Source organism: Arachis hypogaea, chromosome 3 (assembly GCF_003086295.3).
Source record: "Arachis hypogaea cultivar Tifrunner chromosome 3, arahy.Tifrunner.gnm2.J5K5, whole genome shotgun sequence".
Classification (NCBI taxonomy): Eukaryota; Viridiplantae; Streptophyta; class Magnoliopsida; order Fabales; family Fabaceae; genus Arachis; species Arachis hypogaea.
This window is the reverse complement of record NC_092038.1, coordinates 113,255,164-113,282,488: the sequence shown is the minus strand read 5'-3', so window position 1 is coordinate 113,282,488 and position 27,325 is coordinate 113,255,164. Positions and strand designations below refer to the sequence as shown.

Here is a 27,325-nt window from a genome sequence, read left to right as displayed (position 1 = left end):
CTTTTGCTTCTCCTAGCTAATTTGTGTTGACTGATTGTTTCTTTCATTAGGGGTAGAGATATGAGAAATACTTTATATCTGACTTATTGATTTAGCTTGTTTTGCTGATGGGGTATTCTTCTTACTGATGACAGCACTCTGTCCTTTGATGCTTAAGATAGTTGATTTACTTTTCTGGAAACTTTTTTGCTTGTTACTGCTATTTCCATATTTGGAGTTCTGTTGTGAGTCTTTTTTCGCATTAACTTCAAATTGTTGAGAGTTATTTGGGATATTGATTTTCACATGATATTGAGATTCCTTTTTTTTCCTCCGGTTTCTCCTCAGCAAGAGCGTAGAATCTTGAAGCCTGAATACCTTCCTTATTTTCTTTGCTTGGGTCATTAAGTTTGACTCTATTCCTTCTTAGACCTTTTTTTGGCAATCATCCATGGGCCAAATGGGTTAGTTTCCTTATCTGCATTGACTCCTTGATGATCCTGCATTGAATTTGATGATTCTTGCTTTTGATTATGCAGATCATTGGTGCTAATTGAAGACGTTTCCTTCTTTTTCTCTTTAATGATTTCTTTCCTTTCTTGAGAGTACTGACTTGGCTCTGATCCCAAAGATTGCTCCTGACCGTTGGGTTCTTCCTCACTGCCATGCCTCCCACCTCCCATTGCCGCTGGTGGCACCTTGTTGGGAACTGCTTCCATAGATTCAATACAATTTTCCTTTCTATGGCCATAACGACCACAGTTAAAACAAATGTGATGTAACCCTTCGTATTGAATATGAAATTCCTTGTCCAAAGCTGTAAAGGATGGAATAATTTTCTTTCTCAAATCTATCTCTACACATAATCTTGCAAAGCATCCCCGAGAATGAATTGACGTCAGATCATCCACTTTAAGCATAGTACCTAACATTTTTCCAACTTTCCAGAGAAAGTATTTGTTATACAACTCAGCTGGTAAGTTTGGAATTCTTATCCAAACAGTAACTTTTTGGACTTCCAGTTCTTGCGGAATGAAAAGCGGCCTCCACCTTTGAACTAGGAGATAGTGATCCGCAATCATCCAAGGGCCTTCGAATAGGACATGAGCGTAATCATATTGGCTTGTTAATCTAACTAAGAAGAAATTCTCTGCCAGATCCATAACTTTTATAGAGCCATTTTTAACCCATCTTCTTTGCACCCACCTATCCAAGGCTTAGAGGTTGAGCATCTTACCTAATGGTTTGACAATTAAAGAAAATTTCCAAGGTCTGCACCAGTCCTCATATTCTTCCAAAGAGACTTCTATAGTCGGATTAGGATTGAAGGGATTTGAAACCTCCAAACTTGACTTAATAGAGGGATCTTCTGGGAGATACTCCTCTGACACCATCTCCACAATTTCATACGGGTTGAGTTTTCCAAATTCATTATCTACTACCATATCTCGATAAGATCTTCTAAGAGCTATATTAGTTTTCACGTTGCCTTGATTGCTTTCTTGGTTCACATCTTTGTCTGCGTTTTGCTTCTTCAAATAATTTGCCTTCACTATAACCTCCCCCATAGCATGATCCACTTGGTTTTCTTCATTCATTTTAACTTTTTTAGTGCTTCTAGCTAGTTGATCTTCCTCTTCCGGCGAGGATTTGATTGTATCACCGTGTTGAATTTCAATGCTCATTGTTTATTTATTCTATTATTAACTTTAAAACATAAATATTAATAAGAAAATACTTCCATTTAGATTCAAATAAAATATTAAAAAAATAAAAATGAATAAGAATAGAACTCTAACTTTTGTGTTTTAATTCAAATTCGAGAAAATCTACATTTTTGTAAACTTGTGAATTTAAAATGAAACAATAAACGATTTCTAAAAATTCATTAAAAATTATTCTTTGATTCATTAGTATCTTAAAAAAATTATTACCGAAACTTTTGATGTTGAAAAAATTAATATAAAATATAGCTCTCTAAGATGGTATAGGAGTTAAAACTTAAATTTTTCCAGGGTCAAAAGTAAAGGATAATTATACAATATAAAATGACCAATTATATTTATACAATATGTAATTTGAAAAATAATTAAAATATTATATCAATTAAATTATCATTTAATTTGTGAGATTAAGTACAAAATTTATGTTTTGATGACGTTATGCTTTGATAATTAAATGATACTTAATTTCACAAATTAAATTATAATTTAATTGATATAGTATTTTAATTATTTCTAAAATTACATATTATATAAATATAGTTAGTCATTTTATATTGTATAATTATGCGTTATTTTTTATTTTGAAAAAAAATTCAAATTTTAATTTCTATGCCACCTTAGATGACTATACTTTATATTAATTTTTTAACATCAAAAGTTCCGATAATGATTTTTTATATGCTAATGAATCAATGAATGATTTTTAATGAATTTTCAAAAATTGTTTATTGTTCTGTTTTAAATTCACAAGTTTATAAAAAGATAGATTTTCTGAAATTTAAACTAAAACATAAAAGTTGAATTTCTATTCTTATTTATTTTGATTTTTTTGATATTTTATTTGAATCTAAATGAAGAAAATATTTGTTTATTGATTTTTATATGTCAATTAGCTGTATAAGTAGTAAATCAATTCTAGTTGATTTACTACTAATATAACTAAATCGAATCCAATTAACTTGATTTACATAAAGATATTTTAGGACGTGTAATAAAAATTAATTTAAAACATTTACGTAATTTTAAATTTCATTCAATTTATTAGTGTGAATTATCCTAAATTTTACCAATGATAATTGAGCATATTATAAAAAATAACTAACTCTCTATTTATAAGAGGGTTGACTAAAACTCACCTTATTACTACTAGTTTGTTTAGAAAAATGGATAATTTGAAATTTCTTCTGTTTGGCAACGGTGAATAGTAGGTGTAGTAGATCTAGTGTAGTCTCTCTTATTTCGCAATATTCCAATGGTTTGTTGAATTTCCGGGACAAAATTATCGGCTGAAGGTAATTTGCCTAGGAAACATAGAAAAGATGGATAAACATGCCTTGTCCTTTCTTTCATCCTCACGAGAAACAGCAATATCGATTTTGGTCCTGCCAAAGCTAATAAAGGATCATTAATTAATTAAATTAAAGCATAGCAAGTAGCAAACATTTTGGCGTATATATATAGAGATGCGAATTGCGATACATAGTGGAAGCTGATTTGAAATGTAATTATAGGAACTAGGGATGTTGATTTATGTTGGGGCAAGGTAGTGGGAGTGGTGGTAGACAAAATAATAATAATATAATCACTGAAAACAGCAAGGCAACACGATAGAACAAGTTAAGAGGGACTTACCTGTGTTTGTATTAATCCATGCGAATATACCTTCTTGTTGGGGGCTCCTACCATGGTCCACTCTTACATCACCATGTCATGAAATCCAACGGTATCTATGGCTTCTTTACTTTAAGTGTTATGGTTAAAACAATTTGTACTTCTCTTCCCCTCATCTGGCGCATAAGCTATCATTCAATAAATTTGCATTTGCTTTTTTTCTGGTATGTGGGGTCATTTGCCGCGGCTTTGAAAACCATTATGATTCAATTTCAACAACAATTATACTGTAGTACTACTATCTTCTTAGAATATCTTCCTTGTCATTTTTCCTCTGTTTTCAACAAGTGGAAAGATTAAAAGAAATTAAGTACATTTATGTATTCAAATATTTTGAATACTTTTTTTTCTTATTTAGAAATTTATTCCTTGTTTTGATTTCCTGGAATCTCAAGTGCCTCGCTGCAAGGGAAGACCAGCCTCACAAATTAAATACACCATACTATCAAAATTTAGGCATGTCGTATATTCAAATTTTCTAATCATTGATCATTAATAAGTAAGATGATTACTTTAATTTAATGCGTTGTGGAAAATGAATGGGGCCAATAAAATAAAGGGTTTAGCTAACAGTTAAGATTATTACTAATAAAAAATTTTAAATATTTTATTTTAATAGATCCATAATATTTATATTAAAAACTAAATTTTACAATTTCTTTATAAAAAAATTTAATTAATAACTTTAACATATATTTTAAAAAATACATGTTAACTAAATTCTAAAGTAAAAGGCTGCTTTCAAAATAATTTCCCCTCAGTTTTTTTTATAATCTTGCTATTGAATCAACTTACTAAGATTTTAATTACTTGGTATGAATTATTGAATTAGTATAATAGAAAAAACAGGTCCCTTACTCAAGAGCATTGGAAATAAAAGAAATTAATTAAAATAATATTTTTTTATTCTCATAGTATTATCTAATTCTAATTCGATAGATTTTGTGAATCAAAATTTTATTTAAAAATTTATCATTAATTAATGAGTTATTACAGTATAATATAAAATTTGAACTCTTACTACTTATATTTAAACGACTAACAATCAACCTAAGTTGATTAATAAATATATGCTAAAATTAAATTATACAAGCTTATACAAATGTTATACAAAGTCAAATTTTATGCATAGATTTTACTAAAAAGTTCGGGCCAAACAAAAATTTTGGTCTAGATGGAGCTATGAAACCCACTAGCATATTATTAGTATTATTGTTTGAAAATTTGAAGGTACAGAAAAAATCAATTTATCAGAATATCAATTACTAAAATTAAATTGGATTGATATAATAATTAACTCATTAATCTATTTAAATAAGTGTCAAAAATTTAAATAGAATTGACAACATATATTCTACTCATAAGTATTTAACCCAATCTAACTCGATCGAATAAGATTGCCTATGTGACTCGCTGTGAATAAAATAGAGTGTGGTACGAGTTTGCTTGCGAGTAGAGTCGGATGCAGATTCAGATATACCATATTCTATCCTATCTGCACGCTTAATATATTATGTAATATATATTTAAAAATTGCATGTGTAGTGAACGAAGTGGATATTAAACCTAACTTCCTTCTTATAAAATTTCAGAGTAACCACTAAAGTTAACAATTTAAATTACTAATTTAGTACATTTATTATTTAAAGAGTAATATTACAAGAATTTAGAGTTAGCAGAAGAGTGATAAGACATTTATCTTTGTTTGTGTTATTTAAATTTTATTAAAAACTTAATGATTATGCTATTTGTAATTTTATGTTGGATTTCTTTAAGATTTTATTAAGTTGAATTTAATTTTTTATTTTCTATTTTATTAATATGTATGAAATATAGAATGATCGAACTTTATATTTGTTTAAAAAATTTATATTTTTCTATGGATAGGATAGGGTTGAAATGATAAAGATGCGCATAGAATTAGACTTGAGAGATTCTCAATCTGCAGATCGAGTAAGGCTAAATTTTAAAAAAAATTTAATCTGCAGATAGGATTAGGGTAGAGTTCAAATTTATCTTATTTTATTTATTATCATTTCTAAATTCGAATCTTATCTTATGCATGCAGAAATTTATTAACCAACACCTAAAAAATAAAAAATAAATAAGGCATTTAATGTAAAAAATATATGCATAATAGTGAATATAAGGTATTATTGTTTGAAAATTTAAAGGTCCAGACAAAATCAATTTATCAAAATATCAGTTACTAAAATCAAATTGAATTGGTCTAGTAATTAATTCATTAATTTATTTAAATAAGTATAAAAAATTTAAATAGGATTGATAACATATACTCTATCTATGAGTATCTAACCCAATCTAATCTGAGTGGGTAGGATTACCTATCTGATTCGTTGCGGATAGAGTAGAATACAATGTGAATTTGCTTATGAGTAGGGTTGGGTACAGATTTAGGTATACCCTATTTTACTCTATCTGCACACTTAATATATTATATAGTATATATTTAAAAATTATATGTATAGTGAAGGAAGTGTGTATTAAATCTAACTTTTTTCTTATAAAATTTTAGAGTAACCACTAAAGTTAATAATTTAAATTATCAATTTAGTATGTTTGTTGTTTAAAGAGTAATATTGCAAGAATTTAGAGTTAGAAGAAGAGTGAGAAGATATTTATCTTTACTTGTGTTATTTTAATTTTATTAAGAACTTGATGATTATGTTATTGTAATTGTATGTTGGATTTCTTAAAAATTTTATTATTTTTTATTTTAATTTAAATTTAATTTTTTTATTTTTTATTTTATTAATATGTATGAAATATAGAATGATTGAACTTTATATTTGTTTAAAAAAATTGATTTTTTTATGGGTAGGATAGAATTGAGAATGATAGAGATGCGGATAGGACTAGAGTTGATCGAGAGATTCTCAATTTGCAAATAAAGCAGAATTTAGTTTAAAAAAGATTTTTAATCTACAGATAAAATTAGGATGGAGTCCAAACTTATCATACTTTACTTATTGTCATTTTTAAATTTAAATCTTATGTTGTGTATATAGAAATTTATTAACCAACAACAAATTTACAAAATACCATAAAAAACTAAAAACAAATAAAGCGTCTAATGTAAAAGATATATGCATAATAGTGAATATTTTTTTTTAAGGGATTGTTCTAAAGGTCTCAGTTCACAACACGAAACTCATTTCAAGTACGCGACAGTGCTAATAAGATTTTATTAAAAAAAATGCATAATGATAACATAATTTGAATTCATAATTTCGTATATAATATTTAAATTTGAGAAACAATACCGTGCATAATTTTTTGTTGTACTTCAAATATATTTTTTCGATAATAATAAATGAATATTTTACATTTTCTCTTTTCGTGTCATTTAATTTAAATACTAAAAGAAATACACAAACAAGGATATATACAGAAATGTACATATAAGAAGATCGTTTGTTTTGCGTTGTGTGATGAATTATTATCATGGAGACCAGGTACCAATATGATTCGGGATTGTACAAAAACCACATGAGATGAGGGGATTTTGTCCATTGCGGTTAAGGGGGATATACATGGCAAATAATTGAGATGCACAGTGCAGAGAGAGAGACTGACAAATACTTACGAGCTTGGTCCCTACTGGCAATGGCAATGGCAATGACAGGCATAGCTGCCACACTGGCTTTTTGGTGGTTGCAGGGTTTTAAAGGCACTGTCTCTCTTTCGCCCTATTCCTCTCTACTTTTATTTATTTACGCCTTTATTATTTCATTTTTTTAAATAATAATAATCCTCTTCCTTGTAGCAACTCTCACCATCCAACCATTTGTCCATTACCATCAACGCACCTCTTTTATATGGCTAATTTTTTTTATATTTAAAAAATGTTAGTGTAATATTTAATTATTAAATTTTATAATATTTTTTAAAATTATAGAAATAAGACAATATACTCCTCTTGAATTGTATATTTTAGATTAAAATATACGATACAAGACAAGGGTATTATCAATACAAATGGGGTATATTATCCTATTTCCACAATTTAAAAAACACCATAAAATTTAGGAGTGTGCATGGTCTGACCCGACCCGAAAACTTGACCCAACCCTGAACATTTTAGGGATTAATTTGGTGTGATTTCACCGGGTCTAGGGCCGGGTAAGGGTCTCAAAAATAGACCCGGTTATTATTTTGGGTCGGATCCGAACCATAACTCGGGTCACCCAAATCGACCCAATGGCCCGTAATCATACACAATTAATATTTTGTGTTATTAGTGATGGATGATGGTTATTTTTATGTGGAATTTAGGTATGGTAAACCTTAATATTTTGTGTTATTAGTTATTATAAGATTATAAGTTAATGTTTTATGTTTAAAATGCATAAGATTTTAGACTAATTAATGTATAATATTGTGTTATTTGTATTGATTTAAATATTTGGTGTTATTAGACAATATTAGTATTGATTATGGTTATCCTTTAATTTTAGAGAAGAGTTGGTTCTTGTTATATTTTTCTAAGTGAATTTTACCATGTCAAATAATGGTTGGAGTCTTGAAAATTTGGATATTTTCACATGCTAGCTTATAAGAAATTATCAAAGTAATGTAATGTTAATGGCCCGGTTTTCACCCGGTTTTGACCCGGTATAATCGTGGCCTGAAAGTGTATAGGTTTTATCAGGTCTAGGGTCGAATTTGGGTCTAATAAATAGGCTCGGTATATATTTTGGATCGGGTCTGGATCACATCAAACCCGGTTTCACCCGATCCATGCACACCCCTAAAAAAATCTAATAATTAAGTATTACATCAATATTTTTTCAATATACAAAAAAATAAAGTCCTTTTATATTGGGTAATACTAAAAAATAAAAAAATATAAATTTATTTTATTTAATATTTATTTATTTTAAAAATAATTAATAAATATTAAATAAAATAAATTTTAATTATTTTTAATTAATTTTTTATTATTAAATATTTTTTATAAATAATATATTTATGAGTGTTTATAGTACAATTTGAATTGAAAACTTTTTTTTAGATAATTTGATCTAATTTTAAACGGTTTAGATTAAATTAGATTTATAGTTTTATAAATAAAAAATTAAATATACATAATAAATTTTAATATTAAATTTTAAACAACTAACAATAATATAACAATAAAAATAAAATTATAAATTAATTAAAATAAATAAATAATTTTAATTTATAAAATATTTATTAAATAATAATAATATTTGAATAAGGTAAAAATATATTATAAATTAAATATATTATAAATAAATATTAAATATAATAATAAAAAATAATATTATATCACATTATGTTATTTAGATTAGATTGGATCGAAATTCGATCCCATCTATGGAATTTGTCAAAAATATAATCCAATCAAAATTAAAATAGTGTGATTCTAATTAATTTTCAATTAAATTATATTAGATAAATAATTTAATTTAAATCAATTTAGATTTGATGAACACCAATAACTCACTAATTGTATCTTCATCTCATCTCCCTTTTAAAATTTTAATTATTGAAATATATTAAAATGACCAATTATATTATTTAAAAAATAATATATTTCAATAATTAAAACTTTAAATATATTATTTCTTAAATTATATATTATATAAATATAATAGTTAATCATTTTATAATATATAACTACCTGTTATTTTAATTCTAAAAAAATTCAAGTTTTAAATCCTATGGCATTTTAGAGGGCTATACTTTATATTAATTTTTTTAACATAAAAAATTTTGATAATGATTCTTTACATACTAATGATTCAAATAATGATTTTTAATAAATTTTTAGATATAGTTTATTGTTCCGTTTTAAATTTATAAGTTTATTAAAATGTAGATTTTCTAAAATTTGAACTAAAAAATTACAAAAATTGGATATTTATTCTTATTCGTTTTGATTTTTTTAATATTTTATTTAAATATAAATGGGAGATATTTTTTATTGACATTTATATTCTAAAGTTAATAATAATTAATCTAAAAGCAGTAAATATTAATAATCTATACCAATATTAAATCGAATTAAACTGAAATTTGATTTACTATATATAGATTATTAAGTAATAAATCAAATTAGGTCAATTTGATTTACTAGTATCTATTATGTTCCATATAAATTAAATTAGGGCATTTCGATTTGCTCCTGAAAAGATTAATTTAAATTAGACTAATTCAAATTAAGTCAATTCAATTTAGATATGTGCATAGGACTTTAATGTATCAATTTCTGTTTTAGACATAAAATATTAAAAATAATTTGGTTTAACTATGTATTTTATCCCCAAATTTATATGCTTGCTGGAAATTTAGATACAATACAATGCAGTAATCTTTCATGTAATTTATATTTGTTTTGGATCGGATAACCTAAAATTTTAAATACTCTTAAATTTGGGAACCGACGTTTCTAAAAATTTTATTTACAGATTATTATAGTATTTTATTTTATTATTCTTTAAAATATGAAATTCCATCGAGTTCAAAAGATAAACAATATTTAAATTAAAATAGTCTATAAAAAAGCATACATAAGTTAATTGATCTTTTAAGAATCTATTTGATTTATTTGTAATTTTTCTTTTAGTCCCTATTTTAAGCATTAACCCAAAGTTTAAACTTTTGAATTGCAGAGAGAGAGTCCAAGTAATACGGGCTTCATACGATGATACCATAAAACTACCTACATGGCTACATGCATCCAACTCCCTCATCACTTTCTAATATTTCCCCTCAATCGCTCTCCATCTCCGTAGCTATCACGCTTCGGACCTAATGGTTTTATTTGCGTCATATTTTAGGATAAATTATACTTTCTAGAGATTATGTCATTATTTATTTATTTTTAATCATGCCTGCACAAACTTAACGAAGAAATTGGTGTGTCTATTATAAAAGTTAAGAAAATAATATTTTTATAATTTCATTTAATTTCAAGAGATATCAATATTTTTTTCATTTATTTTATGTATTATATTAATTTATTTCTTAAACTGTATGGATTATTGAGATAGAAATGGTGATCAAGAGAGCCTCAAATAATCAGTATAGAGTATAGACATATAATTCTTTCGGGTCATCCAGACTATTTTTAGACTTTTCTTAACTCTATGATCCAGCTAATTAGATTCCCCCCTCCCCTCCATCCTCTATGTCTATGCCCCCTTCAAATTGCTAGATCTCTATAAGCCAAAGTGAAAAATATTTTTCAATAAAAAGAAAAAAATATATTTTTATAATGAAAAAATAAAAAAATTAAAATATTACGTGCAATACATGCTCTTTTAAAAGATTATTTCTGATTTTTATTTTTATCCAATTTTATGAAAAAGTAATTATTATGGTGCTTAAAAGTAATATATAACCTTTTTTTTTAAGTTATGAGTGAGACTAGAACTAATAACTTTTAGATAAGTATGAAGAGATTATGCCATTTGAGTTATAATTTTTTGGCATAATATCTAATTTATTTAAAAAAATAAAAAATTAATATTTAATTTAAAAATATAAAAATAAATTAAACAAAATTTAGACATTAAATAATAAAGACCATAGAATTCATCGTTTTTTTATATTAATTATTAAACATCTTTGTGAATATGTTTTAAGTTGCCCAAGTCTAACTTTGACAGAGTTTAGGGTTTAAGCTATTTAAGATAACTTTAGCTTACAAATTTAGGAATTGGCATAACAATTCTTCATTTTATTTAAGGTAGCTTTTATAACTAGCTTTCTAACATTGATTTGTTTGGAAACGTATATTATGCCAGATAAGCAATATTTGAATGAAGAGATAGCGTCGTTACGTGCATATTAACACCGTCCACATTTACAATCAGTTGTGAATTATTCTTGCAGTCTCCTAGCTAGCAACACATTCAACTTCATTATACTATTTGTTCAGAGTTGAATTATCGGTTGAGACTGATCATCTTGTCGCAAGTGACTAGGGCATTAAATACAACCACCAAAATCAGATTTTCTCTGAACCGTGAATAAGTGTGGTGCAAATCTAATGTAATACCAATTATATGCAAATTAAAACTATGCTAACCAATTCTACACATGTATGACATCGCAAGGCCCCATGCAAACTTAATCGGTATTAATTGCCTCCCTCCCATAACACAAAACTCGCTCCTACCCACTTACACTTTAATTCATTATTCCTTTCTATCTCCTACCTCCCATTTTTATTATTATTATTATTATTATTATTATTATTATTATTATTATTATTATTATTATTATTATTATTATCCTGGCGTTAATTGTATTTATGAATAAGTTTGCTAGTATTTTGAATTTTTTTATACAAATTATAATTTATACAATTTTTTATGTATACAAAACTAATTTTGGTTATCTATAGATAAATTTATGAATGCGATAGTTTATTCTTTATTATATATAATATTTTTTGACAACTGAAAGATATGGCGGTCAAACATGAGATTTTGACATTTTGTTCCCAATAAAATATCTAGGATTGTCATAGCTGAATAATTAAAGTATTGAATATATATGCAGCAGGACTGAAAATGCTCATTATTGTCATTCATATACAGGCCAACCAACCTATGGAATCAACATAAATATTTACCACTTATTATTTTAATGATATGTGGCATATGTGGATTAGAATATTTATATATAATGTCAAACCTAACCAACATTTCTCTTAAAAAACTACCGTCCCTTGTAATGTTTTATTAGTTAAATTAGAGTGTGAGGATTTGATTATTGCGTTCGTACTCTAAGAACCCTCGTGACATCATCATAATTAACGACTGACATACGATAGATGGATGTGCAAGTTTGGTTAAAAAGGATTAAAAACATAATGGTAGGGCAACTTATTATGTTAATTAATAATTAAAAGTGATGGTGTACTATGTAAAAAAAAAAGAATGGTCACGTGTAGATAAGAGAGGGGGAGGGGATGGAGGGTGTGGTGGGCATGGGAAGGTGTCACGGTGAGTCATGGGTTGCTGTGGCTTAAATCAGCAAGGGCACCTAAGCCTGGAGCCCTCTAAATTAATAGTGGCCATCTACTCTCAGGCCCACCAACATGCACTCATCATTATCATTAGCCTTCTCTCAACAAATTACTATAAAGTATTCACATTACCCTAAGCTAAGGCTTAAATTAAACCCTTCCTGCTTTTACTATAACTAGTATGTATCCAATCCCTTACTAATTAAAGACCCATATATAGGCCATAGGTGACAACTTCTGAGAAGTAGAACAACACCATTCCCGAACAGTAACATGGGAGGAGATAATATCACCGTCATCAAAGACTTTTCTACTCTGACTTTCTTCGGATAAATTTTTAATGTTACAATTATGAATTTAATTTACTTGTATCTTAATAAGGATATATTTTTAAAGAATAATAATAGTTTTTTAAAAATATTTTTAATGTATTCAATGTGTTGAAAATATAAAAAAAATAATTTTTACAATAACTTTATAAAATATTTTTTTATGATATATTTAATCTATATTTCTAAGACACAAGTTAACAAAATCTTAAAATTATTTATTCTTTTAAAAGATACAATTTATTACTTTGATTATAGTCTTACTAAACCAAACTATGCAAACATACTAAAAAGCACAAACAGACAAAAATAAAAATCTTACACTTTTAAAATTATTGGAAAAATAAAAAACATTTTGTTTAAGAAAGAAACTTATTAGAAAAACTCAAATCATAAGTAGAGTAGTTTATTTATTTATTTTTACCTTGAACTATGGTAGGAGCCTAGGACCTTGAGTTATTGTGTTCAAATTTGATGTGATTTGAAGTGGTAATGAATTATTTTGGATTGTTCCCCAAGACTGGGTCCAAGAGGGTGTGGGCAACACTTTACACTTGCAAGTTCGAAATTGAATGCCACGAAAAAAAAAAAACGAAAGAGAAAGAAAGATAGAAGGAAAACCGAAGGGGGAAAGGCATGCCATGAAATGTGAAACACAATGCCACATGCCTTGTCTTGAGCATCCATTCTTTGTACTTCTTTTTCCTGACTCGTAAAAGTTGAAAGCAACCAACAGCCTGTCCTTATTATATATCATCTTTATTTCCTTTCTCAAGCAATGCATTCCCGCAAGAACCCCTATTTTTGGAAAAACAATATATAATATGTATATAACAAAATAAATTTATATTAATTAAAATATTGTGTTCAACTCACTTAAACACGGCATATCATCCCATCCCACACCCACCTTTTTGAGTTTCCATTGTGTTCTCTCTCTCTCTCTCTCTCTCTCTCTCTCTCTCTCTGTGTGAGTTTCTACTTCAACTTTCAATACATTATCCGAATTCCTGTCTGCATAAATCCGCAATTTCATCTTCTTAAGTGGCTAACAAGGTAGGTCTGTGGGGATTCCTTCTTAACACATCATTAAATCCTTTCTCCTTCTGTCTCTTTTATATTATTTTATTCATTCACTTCTTCCTTAAAATGAAGAAAGTTTCAATTTTTTTAATAAAAAAATCTAGTTCATTAATTTCACTATCCACTCACTCACTCACTTACTCACTCACTTACTCCATTGAGTATTCCTGGAATCTAATCTATGGCTGGCAGTGGTATTGGTGAAGGGAAGAAGTAGAAAGCAACCTTCTAGCTGCTTGCTGCAAAGTATTCTCTTCCTTCTTCCAATTACCACTTACTTTTTTATTTTGAATTTCTCGGCATTGAGTTGTTTCATTATGATACTATACTATTTACTATTTTATATGTATGTATGCTGTTGTAATCTTTTCTAAATTGCAACTTGTAACTTCCAGTTTCCTTGGAACTTGTACAACATGGCCACTTGGTGTTTAATCTGCTTGTGATATTTATTCCCCTGATGCATGTTTCTTCCCTACTTTTTAATACTTTTCTCTACTCAAATACAGACAAAGATTGGTCCAATAATGTGTTTGTTTAATAAGTGAAGTGCCTATGGCTAATTGGCTGTTTCCTCTTCTATCGGTTATATTACTGTGATATATTTGTCGAATTGGAATTTTTCATATATTTGCCCTGAAACCAAATGAAGACACACAATTTCTTGAAGTCCTTTCATTTTACTTTGGTTAACTCTCTTCTCTTTTTTCCATGCAATTTGAGAGCAGAGAAGAGTGAAGCAAACAATAGAGGAAGTGGAAGCATTCATTTAGCTATGGATTGGAATTTGAAAGCACCACCGTCTTGGGATTTGACAGAAGTGGATGAGGCAACCTTACCAAACATAGAAACAGTGGATGGCTCAACCAGATTTGGTGTTTACAGAACAAAAGAAGGGGAATTCTCTGTTGACTTGAAACTTGGCCAGGTTGGGAATTCTGCAACCGAACCAGTGTTGGTGACTAATTCAAATAAGTCCAACAAAGATGCTGTTGCTGCTGGTGTTGGTGTTGGTGTTGGTGTTGGGGTGTCCAACTCCAAAATGGTAATGCAATCACCTTCCTCAGGGTCATCAAAGAGAGCTAGAGCCATTAACAATGGGACACAGACAGTGTCATGCCTCGTTGATGGGTGCAATTCAGATCTCAGCACTTGCAGAGACTATCACAGGCGCCATAAGGTCTGCGAACTCCATTCCAAGACTGCTCAGGTCACAATTGCTGGCCACAAACAAAGGTTCTGCCAACAGTGTAGCAGGTACCTCTTATGCTATACTGCTATGAATTTTATTTGTTTATTGTTTGTTTGCCTATGCCTTATGTTTGTTGTTCTCTTAATTAGCTCTTTTTTTTTTTAAGTTGTTTATTTGACTACAAAATTCTAATCTAAGATGCTTCTTCCGTATCTAATTTTTCATGTTGGCTTCACAAATACGCGAGCCAGTTACTTTGTTTTGCTTTCTGCCGCTGTTAGCATCTTAATTTTAGCACATTAATCAGCTGATCTCCTGCTTAGTTACAATGTAACATTCGCAAGCCCTCTTACCAGTTACCAGTAGATTCTGCAAAAATGGGGGAAACAAACTGAAGTTATATATATATATATATATATATATATATATATATATATATATCAGTGGTACACTATACAAAGTTACAAAACCTTTAATGGAATCTGAGAAAATGACTTGCCTGTACATTGTTCTGTTAATAAACTCTGTACAGTGCACATTGCTTGTATTATTTCCGGTTGGTTTTTTACTTCCATTTTTTACTTGTTAGCTTCATGTGCATTTGATTTTTACTTGCTGCAATATTCCATGCCATTATTGAGTTATTGACACAAGACATGTGCTAAAGTTCCTGAAGTAATTCAAATTGACTAGTCCTTTTTTCCTTCCTGAAAGGTTTCATTCACTGGAGGAGTTTGATGAAGGAAAGAGAAGCTGCAGAAAACGCTTAGATGGACACAACCGAAGGAGGAGAAAGCCACAACCAGAACCAATCACAAGAGGTGGTAGTTTTTTGTCCAGTTTCCAAGGTTAGCTTAGCTTCTTCCCAAGTTACAGTTTCTAGCTTAGCTGCATTTGCATTATCTGAGTGGACCCACATGTGTCTTGATTTGGGGCAGACACATTCTGAGGATCCCCCACCCCCCCCAAACAGGTACACAACTCTTAAAAAAGAGTAAGGAATTGACACAATTGCACAATGCACTTAGCTAACCTCAGTGCGCTGCCAACATCCCTGATTTGGTCCATTGATGTCCTCTCTCATATCACAATCTAGTGGCCACTAAAATAACATGTCAGTACACACTAGTAAAAATTAAGATAAAAATAAAGGTTCTTGCTTTTTTGAGAGGGCAAGATAGACTTTTCACATTTTAAGAGACTATGATTTGTGAATTAGTTATCTTTTGCTCAGATATCTACTTTGCTTTGTTTGGACATAAATGTTCATGACTTGCAGGCTGCAAGATAACAACAAAGTAAATAAAGTCACTGTTTTTTAAAAAATGAAAAATATATGTATGTTTCATTTTTCTAGTGCATTGACTTAGGATTATCATCGTATGGTGGAGTGTGAGCTGACAGAGCTCCCATTTGAAGCAGGAGCTACACTCCATCCTATCATGATAAAGTAATGAATCCCAAAGAGTGATACTATCCCTATTATTTGAAAATTTTAGTTGACTAGTACTTTTGTGTCATTAAATTTTGTTCAGGCAGCCAGTTGCTACCCTTCTCAGGTTCGCATGTGTTCCCCTCATCTGGCGTGGTGAATGCTGGGTGGAGTGCAGGACTTGTTACATCCTGCGGAGATGTCAGGCTCCACAGCCACAGCAGCCAGCAACAGCAACAGATGCACATGGTTGATAAACAAGACCTGTTCCTTGGATCCTCACCAACACCCTACAATAACAACAAAGAAGGGAAGCAACAACTTGCATTCTTACAAGTTGATAACCATCACCACCATCATGCTGGTGCTGCTTCTTCCATGTGCCTGAGGAACATGTTCTGTGATAACACCCTAACAAGCTCGGTTCATGACTCTTCCTGTGCTCTCTCTCTTCTGTCATCACCACAGACAACACACAATCCTGGGAATGGATTGAACCAACTGGTGCCGCAGCCTCACACTCATCATACTCATCACTCTTCCCTGATGCAACAATCCTTAGGCCTCAGCCTCCACGATAGCAGCAGCATGGAGTCGGTGGACCCGGTTATGGGCCACAGTGAGACTGAACATTGTTCCTCAATGTATAATATGGATTCTCATGGATCCCATGGGAGTGATCCCCCTCAACTATTCCCCTTTCAGTGGGAATAAAGACTCTGACACTCACCCTTTTGCTTGTTTTCATTAACTTCGAATGAATTTTTGAGTTATCATTGTATCTTTAATCTTTAATGAAGTTGATGTCTATCCCACAAGGAAAAACATTGGCATGATTTTTTTTTTCTTTTTTGGTTAAAAGCGACGAGGTTGCCACGCTGCGCATGGTCCACAATTTACAGCACCCATTCAATGTATTTTATAATCTTATGTGTTTAATTATATTGGGAATTTAATTGGCTTTATATCAGTGCATGATTCAACAAATGGATAGACCTAACTAATCTGTTTCCCCTCCAAACTATGTCTGAAACTATTTTTTTAACAAAAAAGATGAATTCTTGTGTGCCTATCAAATACGATGCAACACATTATTATTCGCTATAAGTTCATTAAGTTCCCTATCGAGTCCTATGCCACATGCTTTATTGCTTCGCTAAGTCAAGTATCAAGTACCAACAAATGGTGTAGCCTGTCGTTTTGACGTTGCTTTCTCTCCGCTATTGATTGTGCTGACGTGCTTCGTGCTTCGTGCTTCAATGGTGAACCTGGAGAGGAGGCCCAATGATGTTAGAAGCATAAAAGAGAGACCATACCAAACCACCAACAAAAGTTACCTATGGCTATGGGACTGATCAGCAGCAAGTTAAGCCAAACATGGCAGCATTTATACTGCAAAACTGAGCAGTCAAAATCAAGAAGACTAGTAAGATCCTTCACTGCGTCAAATCAACTCGATTCATTTTAACCCTTAACGATAACTAAGTTTAAATCTTAAGGAGGTACTAATTTGAATGAATAACAATGCTAACCGGAGAATGTTATAGAGGATCCTTCTTCTCTGCAGTGGTTTGCTCACGCTGCTGTTCCTCAAAAAAATTGCATCGCCAAACTGTCAAATACCAATCGAACTAATCGCATAACTATTCTTCCGCTCTTTCTTGAATCGCAGCATTGAAATGCCAAACAAAACAATCATAAGCTGATGCCATTACCGTTCTTCCATTCAGTCTCAGAAGATACAAACACCGAAAGGCCCCAACCTAAAAACATTTCCGGACTCCGGAGAACTACGCAAAGCATATCAGATACAAGTACGATTGATGCTATTGGGTCTACTCTGGTCCATTTATTACTTTTAAAATCATGGGATATAAATCAAACATGAATGGTAACCATGACTGGAAGAAAAAAAAACTACTATTATTTACCAAATGATCATCGAGGTAATACAAATTTAAAACACAGAATCCAGTATTCTTTTGCTACAAATTAATATAACTTATTAATCAAATTAAGTCCATTTTTAATACACTTGCTTCAAACAACCAAAAAGAGACATACCCCCATCAAATGGGGAAGTAGAAAAAGAGTGCCCATATCTCGCAAGATGCATCTCGTCTCTTAACAGATTACTCGAGTCAATTATATGGGAGATCATGTCTTAACTCTCGTTACTTGCAGCAAGGAATACAACAAAAACACAGAAGTTTTCTCTCACTGTTCACATTATTATTTCCTTACAAGCAAAATTCCAGCTAACATCAACATTGAGGAATGGCAACCTGGGATATCAAACAGAAATACCTAATGATTTCTTGAACTTTTCAACTTCCAAATATACTGTAGAATAGGGAAGGAACTCTGAGTAATGATCTCTGCTCAGATCGTTTATTGCAATAGCGAGCTTGGGGATTTCTACTATTTCTTCATGGGTCAAAGACCTAACAAACCTGGCAGGATTTCCTGCCCAAAGTTCACCTGATGGAATTCGCCTCCCTGGCGGAAGAACTGACCCAGCTTCAAGGATTGACTGTGTTTCCACTAGTGAACCTTCCATGAGGATGGAGCGCTGCCCAATGATGCACTCTGGCTCAATAGTGCAGGACCTCAAAAGGGAGTATGCCCCAACCGTCACATACCTCTCTATAGAAGTCTCAGCTGGAAGGCCTGATTTACAGAAGAAAGCATACACAATAAATAAGCAATACATACACAAATATCTAACCACCACCACCAGCAACAACAACAACAAAGTTTTATTCCACCAGATGGGGATGATTAGACAAGGATCAAATGATTCACTGATGTCATATCAAACCATGCTACAGTTTTTCTTGGCCTCCCTCCATCATTACTTGGATTACCCCCATCAAATTCACTCTCTTTATCATAGCTTCCATAGACATTAGTGTATCAACTCATTTAATGCAACACTGTAAAAGAATCGAGCCTTCAAAAGTGAAGTAACTGGATTAATTACCCCCTTATCCACATTTCTCTATCTGAAAAGTCCAAATATGATAGGAAACGACAATTTTTGGTTTTTATATATGGCTTATCCACATTTATTTATCAAGCCTTCAAAGGTGATTCTTAATAAAGGAAAGCAGGAGCTCGGAAATCTATGATGTATTAAGAGTTATAAGTATAAGCAACAGAATTAACATAATGAACTTGTAAATCTCTAAACAATTAAGAAAAAATGAATTGTACTTCCACCAGAAATAGCACCAACAGCAAAGAATTCAACAATTAAAGAACATAAATATAGGGATTAAAGTATTTAGATGATGCCAAAAATTATTACATGCTTCCGTCCCTGCTAAAGGCAAATTAATGGCTTTATACTAGAAGCTCATATCTATTGAGGCACAGGTAACCATCCAATTGTACTCCAGCTTCCCGAGTTAAATGACACAATGACACAATAGTTGAGAAAGGGAAGAAAGCAATTGGAAACGGTTGAAAATGACCAGAAAACTGAACCATTCATCAATTTACTATTAGAAGTTAAGAATCCATTAAATCGTGAAACAAAAAGAATAAATCAAAGGCTAGCTAATAATATATGATAATTATGTGCCAACACTAAGAGATTTGAAAACAGATTATCAAATTTAAGCTAGTTTATCTTTCACAATTGCAATATGGCATTACAAGTGTTGCAGAGGACATAACATCAAGCATATTTACAAGTTAAAGGCTTACATCATGCAAGATCCGATATAAAAATATGAAGCACAGACAAGTATGAAGGATAAGGATATGATGCGAATAAAACAATGTATAAAAATCTTAGGATGCAATTCAGCTGCAAGACATTATATTAGGTGAATTATGATTTCAATTTTGGTATAAACTGTGGCGAATATGCTAAAATACACCATCTTGATTGTTGTAGAATTTTCATATACATATACATAGGCATAACATTAAAAAAATAAAATAAAAAGGCGTAAAATCCAATCAATAGGATAAAACATTTCCAAAACATGAATTTTATGAATCTAAACCCCTAGAAACTAGCATGTGGCTACCTGCTCAGAAAGAAACCCCCCTGCTCAAATAAATGAACAATTTGCAACGCCAAAACAAAACTCCCGCTATTTGGTGTCACATTTCATCAGAAAGCAAACAAACTCAACGAAAATTACAAGCTATTGTAACGGTAATAACCTAACATAAAAATATAAAGGGGGAAAATAACCTAACCTGTGGGAGAAGACCAAGCAGCGTGAAGGACGCAGCGCTCCTGAATGTTGGAACAGAATCCAACGGTGATCTTGTTGAGATCGCCGCGGAGGACGGCGCCGGGCCAGACGGAGGCAGCGTCCCAGACAGTGACTTGTCCGGCGAGGACGACATTGGGTGCCACGTAGGCATCGACAGCGACCTTCGGGAGCCACTGACCCAGCGGGATTATCTTCCTTTGCCCTCTGTAGTCCCACTTCACCCGATCCGGCGATGCAGTTATCGAATTGGGTGCTTGCGTCGCAAAAGCGCGCTCAGCTGTGTGCAGCAGCTGTGGCGATTCCACGTGGCGGTTTGCTATTGTGTGAGCACTCCTTAGGGCTCTTCTAGAGAAGCGTGCTAGACTCGCCATGAGACACAGTGAAAGAGAGAACTGTGATGGTGAAACAGTGAGTGTGGAATCGGAGATGGTGGTGTGAGACGACAACAGAGAGTGAGGGAAGAAGGGGGGATGTGTCTCTGGACTATCCAAGAGAACCCGGAAATTTTAAGCCCAATATATGATTTATTGGCTTCACAAGTTGGGCTAACAATTTTAGCCCGGTCCAATTGTTTGTTTACTCTTACACTTCATTCTTTTTATTATTTTTTTCAATAATTTGTATAGTGATATTAATTTTGAAAAAAAAAATGATAAATACTAATATCCTAAGTTTTATAGGAATATTTTGATATATAAAACTCCATAATAAATAACTAAAATATTAATCTATATCTATCCATATAAAATTATTAATAAAAAAAATTACCAAATAATCCTATTTCGATGTCTAATATGTTTTACAACTTCCTTAAACGGAATTTTTTTTCTAAAATAAATAAAAATATTTTTGTTCATATCATGATCCATTACAAGAGTCAAACTTTAAATGGGTAAAAATCTAATTAACACTCTATAAAGCAAGAATCTATATCTATACTATGGTCTATTCAATCTCAAAGAGGTCGAACATTGCAACATAGATTTAATCCTACTTGTTTAAATAAATAACTAATTTTTGTATTTTTTTTATTGATTTAGAAAAGATATCTCAACAACTCCTAGATAAAAGGGAGAAAATAACTACCCACCAAGATAAGTGGATAAGCTGCCGAAAGATAATTTATTTTCCCTACTATTATAAATACCTTGACACTTTTAGGTATTTTTTAAACTCCAATCTACTAAAATCTTGTCTAAAATTCTTGTTAATTTGAGCATCAGAGTTCTTTGCAGGTTATCCCACCATCCTCTCCAAAGAGCTCGAACAGCAACCCCTTGCTGAGGAGACAGAGGAGTATCTCATTTCAAAAGAAGTCTGGACCTCACATTCAGACTCAAATCACATTGATTCTAGGTAAATCTAGGAACATTGGCATCGTTATCGGGGACCTGGAAGTCTATACCCAACCATGGTGGACAACCATATTGAAGACGGACATACTGCATCAGAATCATAACCTGATCAACACAATGACGATCGTGCAATTGTCATTCCCTCGTTCCGTAAAGCATGTTTAGAAATCTAAAACTTTTCTACTGAAGCAGCAATCATGGGGCTCGTTTGTAACACCCTAATATTCAAATTCTTATGCTTGTGTCATAAGTCAATGATAATAAGGTGGTACGACTCTCAAGGTGGATTTTAATACATAGTTTATAAGTATAATTCAAAGGAGTATTAATCGAGAGGCTTAAAAAGGAGTAAAAATAAAATCGCGAAATTGTAGCGCTACGTATCGACAAAAAGAAGATAAAGCATGAACTGAGACGATATAAAGATAATTTCGTCGAGAAGAATAAGATAAAAAAAATATAGATATATATCATAAATAATAAGCCACTAGTCGTGACCCGCGAAGTTTAGGCTGGCTAGGGTACAGTATAAAAGCAGTTTAACAACCATATCTCCTAATCTCTCCCAAATGATACACAAGGGCCTTTATAGGCAAGTTTTCAAAAGGATTAAATATATAGCATGAGTTCTTTAAAAACAAAAGCGGAAAGAATCTAAGCAAAAGTAAATAAGATATCTTAGAGGTCTTCGCCGTCTTTCAGACAAACCACAGCTCACTGTTGAGCACTTGGACTTGCATCTGAAAAACAAGAGATATATACGGAATAAGAACCCCCGACCCATGGGTTCCCAGTACGGTAAAAGTGCCAAATAAATACAATGCATCATAATAAAAACTCACTAAGCATCCTAAACTTTCACCAAATATTCATCATATGTTCTCGCTAATCCATAAATAGGCAACTGTCATAAGGGAAAGCTAAATCTAATTCATCTTCCTCATGTTTCCTAACTTTCTAACTCTCCAACAAATCAGAATTAGAATCATAAACAAAACCATCACAAGCTATTCTGTCTCAGCAATCCCATATCAATACCTCATATCCTCACCTGGAGCAAGTGAAATTACTTTATTGCGTCTACCCACGGAGCTCAAATTATCTCATTTTCTACTTGGAGCAAGTGAAATCACTTCAATGCGTCTACCTAGGGAACTCAAATTACCTCATTCAATAATCATCATTTTAAATTAATCATATCATTATTCCATTTCAACAAGAACAGCCCTCAACGTCAACCGACACCAGCATGAGGGACTTCTCAGTTGTACAAACACAAGTAATGCAGACAAGTAATACACAAGTAGATTCAAGTAAGGCAAATAGCACATAATCACATAGTTTAGCATATACAATTATGGAAACCAATACAGATAAGCAAACCCAAACAAATCAAACATATGCAAAATGATGAATGCCTGCCCTATGGCCGATGATATCATCTGTCGGTTACAAAGCCAACCCGAGATGTCTTGGTAGCTAACCATTGGACAATCCCTGCGAGCGCCCATCCCCAAGCTCAAAATCATAACCAATAAAATAAAAACATCCATGGGGGAGAGCTCATTCGGAAATGTCTAAGTGTCCGACCACATCTTACAAGGCAGGGTCAACCGAATCTTGGATCTCAACTTGGAGCAAGTGGAGCTGACCCACTGCATTTACCCAAAGAAATTCGAAACTCATATAATTTCACAAATCTTAAATCAGCCTCGATTGGGAGCAAGTGGGGGCTAACCACTGTGTCTACCTCAGGAGTCTCAAACCAAACCCGGAGCAAGCGGAATCACTTCACTGCATCTACTCAAGTAGGTATGTCTCACCATGTCCCGGAACAAGCGGAATCACTCCACTGCATCTATCCAGGCAGGTATATCTCACCATGTCCCGGAGCAAGCTGAATCACTCCACTGCATCTACCCAGACAGGTATGTCACAGTCAGGATCATATTTCATATCAATCTCATAATCGTTATCCTTCTCAATAACAATCTCACAATCATCCTCATTCTCTTTATCAGTCTTATAATCATCATCATTCTTATTAACAATCTCTTCATCATCATCGCTCTCGCTAACAATCTCATAATCATCATTATTTTCACGATTCATCATTAATTCTCCTCTTATCTTATCCACAGAACTTACCAAGCTTAAGTCACGGTCTTCTAATCTCATAATCAAAATTACCCCTTTTATTCCCTTACTATTCTCTCTCTTGATTCAATTCCCTAAAACTGGTAAAAAGGTTTAAAATAAGTATTACGTAAGGTCGCAAGCTTGTCGGAAAGGTAAAACTAGGGGTGTCCATTGATCGGATCAGATCGGATATGGCCAAAAATTCGATCCGATCCGCTCCAATTCCCATTGGATCGGATCGGATACAAAATCTGCGTTTTTTAGTATCGAATCGGATCGGATTGCGGATATATCTGCATGATTAAGCTTACTTTTTAATTATATTTTTATGTAAAAAATTCAATAAAAATGTTTCTTTCACACTTTTAAACCTATTTGTTCCTAAAATAACTTTAATCAAATTTTTCCTAAATAACAAAAATAAAATAATACAATATATGAATAACAACTTAACAAGTTTAACAACTACTAACTAAAACATACAAACTGATTGTGTACTAAAAATATAAACCTTTTTTGTACATAATTAATTTTTATAATGACCTACAAACATGGTAAAAAAAAGAGTTAAGTTCCTCCTAAAGGTATTGGGCAAAAAGGATGGAACCCAAAAGAACACCTTGAGGAGTTGAATTTCTCTTCAATGGGAACCATATTGGTGGAAGTGGATTGGGTGGATTTGAAGTGTAAAGGTGTCATCTAGTTAAAAGAAAACCAAACTAGATGTCCCTTCACTAATGTCACATGTCAGGAGCTTTAGTTTAACGTACGGGAATCAACTTCCTACCTTTTCAGTTGACAAGACTTGAGGTGACACGAATACCTAAAGATATTTTGGAAAAAGCAGTAAATCAAATATCAGATTAAAAACCATTGGACAATAGATTTCTTCTTCATCATGGTTTTACACTATAAAAGGACCTCAAGCCATCTATTCAAATCAGGATCATCGTCTTCTTCACTTTCACTACTTTTCACTTTCACCTTCACCTTCTTCTAGATTTTTCTGACTTCTGAAACTAACAAGCTAAAAAATCCATCTTTTTCTCTACCCAAATTTTCTTTCTTTACTTGAACTTCTATTTCATTGGAGAATTTTCTAGGAGCTTGCTTGACAGGAGTTGTTCCTTTCCTCATAGCTAAATTGTGGGTTACCAGGTTTGGGTCTAACCCTGTCATTTCATCATAGTTCCAAGCGAACACATCTCTGAACTCTGTTAATAGCACTATCAAATCCCGTTTCTCCTTTTCCCCTAGAGCTTTGCACATGAACAAAGGCCTTGGGTGTTCTTAAGTCCCTAAATTAATCTCTTCCAATTCTTCCTCCTTCTGCTTTGCTTTATCTTAGAGTTGGAGAGGGACATTTCCTATGTTGCTTTGTAGATGTTCTTCCTCTTGTACACTTAGGATGTCGGGGCCAGAGGAGTTCTGGTAATTTTCCTCCGCTGGACCCCCGAGTTCCTATAAGATACACCACCTATATCCTCCACCCAGGAGAATTTTCCTACGAAGCCCTAGGTCTTCGACTGCTGTTGCTTGTTTTTTAGTGTTTTCTTTTGGTATTTCCCCTATCAGGGTGTTCTTTCGTGCTGCTTTTTGTCTGGGTGTTCCCATGGCGCATTCCCACACAGGCCTTATTTTGTTGACCCCTAGTAACGCAAGCTCTTCATAAAAACTCGCATCCACTAAATGTGCTTTTCCCGCATCAAAGGGTGTTACAGTGGCTGAGATGCTAATATCCTTCCCTCTCCAGCTAGACTTTATGCATTGATGCCAATTTGAAGGAACGCACCGATGTAAATGAATCCATGGACGTCCCAGTAGGATATGGTAGCTAGAGCTTCCATATACCACATGAAATTTATTATTGGTCTTTATGGGGCCAACTTCCAAGACGGCATTAACACACCCTCTAGATTTCACACCCGCTCCATTGAAAGCATTGAGCCCTACTTGAGTAGGCTTTATCTGATTAGCATAACCTCCCATTTCTTGGAATATATCAGTGGGTATGATATTTACCCCCAATCCAGCATCCACCAAGGCCCTTCTGACCTTCATACCTTCTACCACTGCTTCCACGTACAATGGTTTATTATGGTAGAACTCCCCATTGAATGAGTCAGGGTCTCGAAATACCAGGGCGTTTGCATGGGCCTTTGCCAATCTTGTGAGTGGAGCGTTGACGCCTCCAAAACTTTTTGCATGCTTCTGAACGACTCCTATTAGAGCTCTGGCCACCTCTTTCTGAATGTGGGGTTCCAAGCCAAGATGGTTGAACATGATTCTACAATCTCGAGACTTTAAAAGACCTCTTGTCAATGTGTCTTCATCCAGGGACTCCTCCATAGTGACCATCTCTTCTGCTTCACCTACAATCTCTGTCAACATTACCTCTCCTTCAATGCCTATCATTCCAACATCATGTTGAGGAAAAGGAGTGCTTCATACACCTTCTTGGTTTGGTTCTCCATTTAGGAGTATCTTCCCTTCCTTCACTTGACTATGAAACATTGTCCTCACCACATAACAATCAGTCAACCCATGGCTCTTATTTCGGTGCACCATGCAATATCTTAGATCTCTCAGGTCTTCAGGTGTTGGTGGCTCTCTATTTGTTCTAGGGTTTAATGTTCCATCCTCAAACCATCCATTTACAAAAACCATAGCCTGAGCTTTGGAGAGAGGTAGCGGGGGTAGAGGACTGTTTCTCTTAGCACCCCTAAAATAGGAACTTCTCCTGCCCCTGCCATCAGCAGCACACACCTCCAGAGGGAAAACTTCTTTAGATCTCCTTCCACTGCTTTTCATTGCCTTGGTTATGTCAGATTCTTTCTTTAAGAGTTTAAAGAAAGTATTTATGTTGTTCATAGAAAGATAAATTTGGGATCCATCTTTCACATTTCTAATACACCCATACACCAATTATGGCTCTGGGAGAGTGTCTATACAAAGTAAAGCTTGATCTTTGTATCTCTTGATGAATGCTACCAATCTTTCTCCCAGTCTCTGTTTCACTCTCCCCAGGTCCATGATGTGCATAGAGGGTTCTTCTAGGAACTTGTTGCAGAACTCTATCACTAATTGCTCCAAGGTATTGATTCTATTGGCTTTCAACTTGCAATACTGATGAGCAAATAATTTATACGCTTTTTGGCATT

The 27,325-nt window shown here is 32.5% G+C and overlaps 2 protein-coding genes and 1 long non-coding RNA gene across 5 annotated transcripts; 1 reads left to right on the top strand and 2 right to left on the bottom strand.

Annotated features, from left to right (window-relative positions):
- The first annotated feature begins 13,266 nt into the window (after nt 1-13,266).
- Nucleotides 13,267-17,260, top strand: LOC112790946 (squamosa promoter-binding-like protein 13A). 3 transcript variants are annotated; one of them, XM_025833578.3, is made up of 4 exons: nt 13,267-13,784; nt 14,540-15,068; nt 15,718-15,851; nt 16,539-17,260. In XM_025833578.3, exons 2-4 carry the CDS (start codon nt 14,587-14,589, stop codon nt 17,147-17,149), a joined length of 1,227 nt encoding a protein of 408 aa, XP_025689363.1. In that variant the 5' UTR covers nt 13,267-13,784; nt 14,540-14,586; the 3' UTR covers nt 17,150-17,260. The 3 variants fall into 3 exon arrangements, with proteins under 3 accessions (XP_025689363.1, XP_025689362.1, XP_025689364.1); XM_025833579.3 differs by having other exon boundaries at nt 13,414-14,057; XM_025833577.3 differs by having other exon boundaries at nt 13,327-15,068.
- A 197-nt stretch (nt 17,261-17,457) lies between these two features.
- Nucleotides 17,458-17,904, bottom strand: LOC140183831 (uncharacterized). Its single transcript, XR_011880094.1, has 2 exons — nt 17,773-17,904; nt 17,458-17,703 (listed from the first exon to the last, which is right to left on the bottom strand). It is a non-coding gene; the product is annotated as an uncharacterized lncRNA (long non-coding RNA).
- Nucleotides 17,905-18,415: 511 nt separating this feature from the next.
- On the bottom strand, nt 18,416-21,172 carry LOC112790947 (gamma carbonic anhydrase-like 2, mitochondrial). The gene is made up of 2 exons (XM_025833581.2): nt 20,651-21,172; nt 18,416-19,105 (listed from the first exon to the last, which is right to left on the bottom strand). The coding sequence occupies exons 1-2, from the start codon at nt 21,039-21,041 to the stop codon at nt 18,729-18,731; spliced, it is 768 nt and encodes a 255-aa protein (XP_025689366.1). The 5' UTR covers nt 21,042-21,172; the 3' UTR covers nt 18,416-18,728.
- Nucleotides 21,173-27,325: the final 6,153 nt, after the last annotated feature.

Excerpts from the sequence above, each read along its gene's own strand:
- LOC112790947 (XM_025833581.2), bottom strand. The coding sequence starts at position 21,041 with ATGGCGAGTCTAGCACGCTTCTCTAGAAGAGCCCTAAGGAGTGCTCAC. Across the intron at positions 19,106-20,650 it reads TGCTTGGTCTTCTCCCACAG|GCCTTCCAGCTGAGACTTCT; the intron begins GTTAGGTTATTT and ends TCTGTAAATCAG.
- LOC112790946 (XM_025833577.3), top strand. The coding sequence starts at position 14,458 with ATGAAGACACACAATTTCTTGAAGTCCTTTCATTTTACTTTGGTTAAC. Across the intron at positions 15,069-15,717 it reads TTCTGCCAACAGTGTAGCAG|GTTTCATTCACTGGAGGAGT; the intron begins GTACCTCTTATG and ends CCTTCCTGAAAG. Across the intron at positions 15,852-16,538 it reads TTTTTTGTCCAGTTTCCAAG|GCAGCCAGTTGCTACCCTTC; the intron begins GTTAGCTTAGCT and ends AATTTTGTTCAG.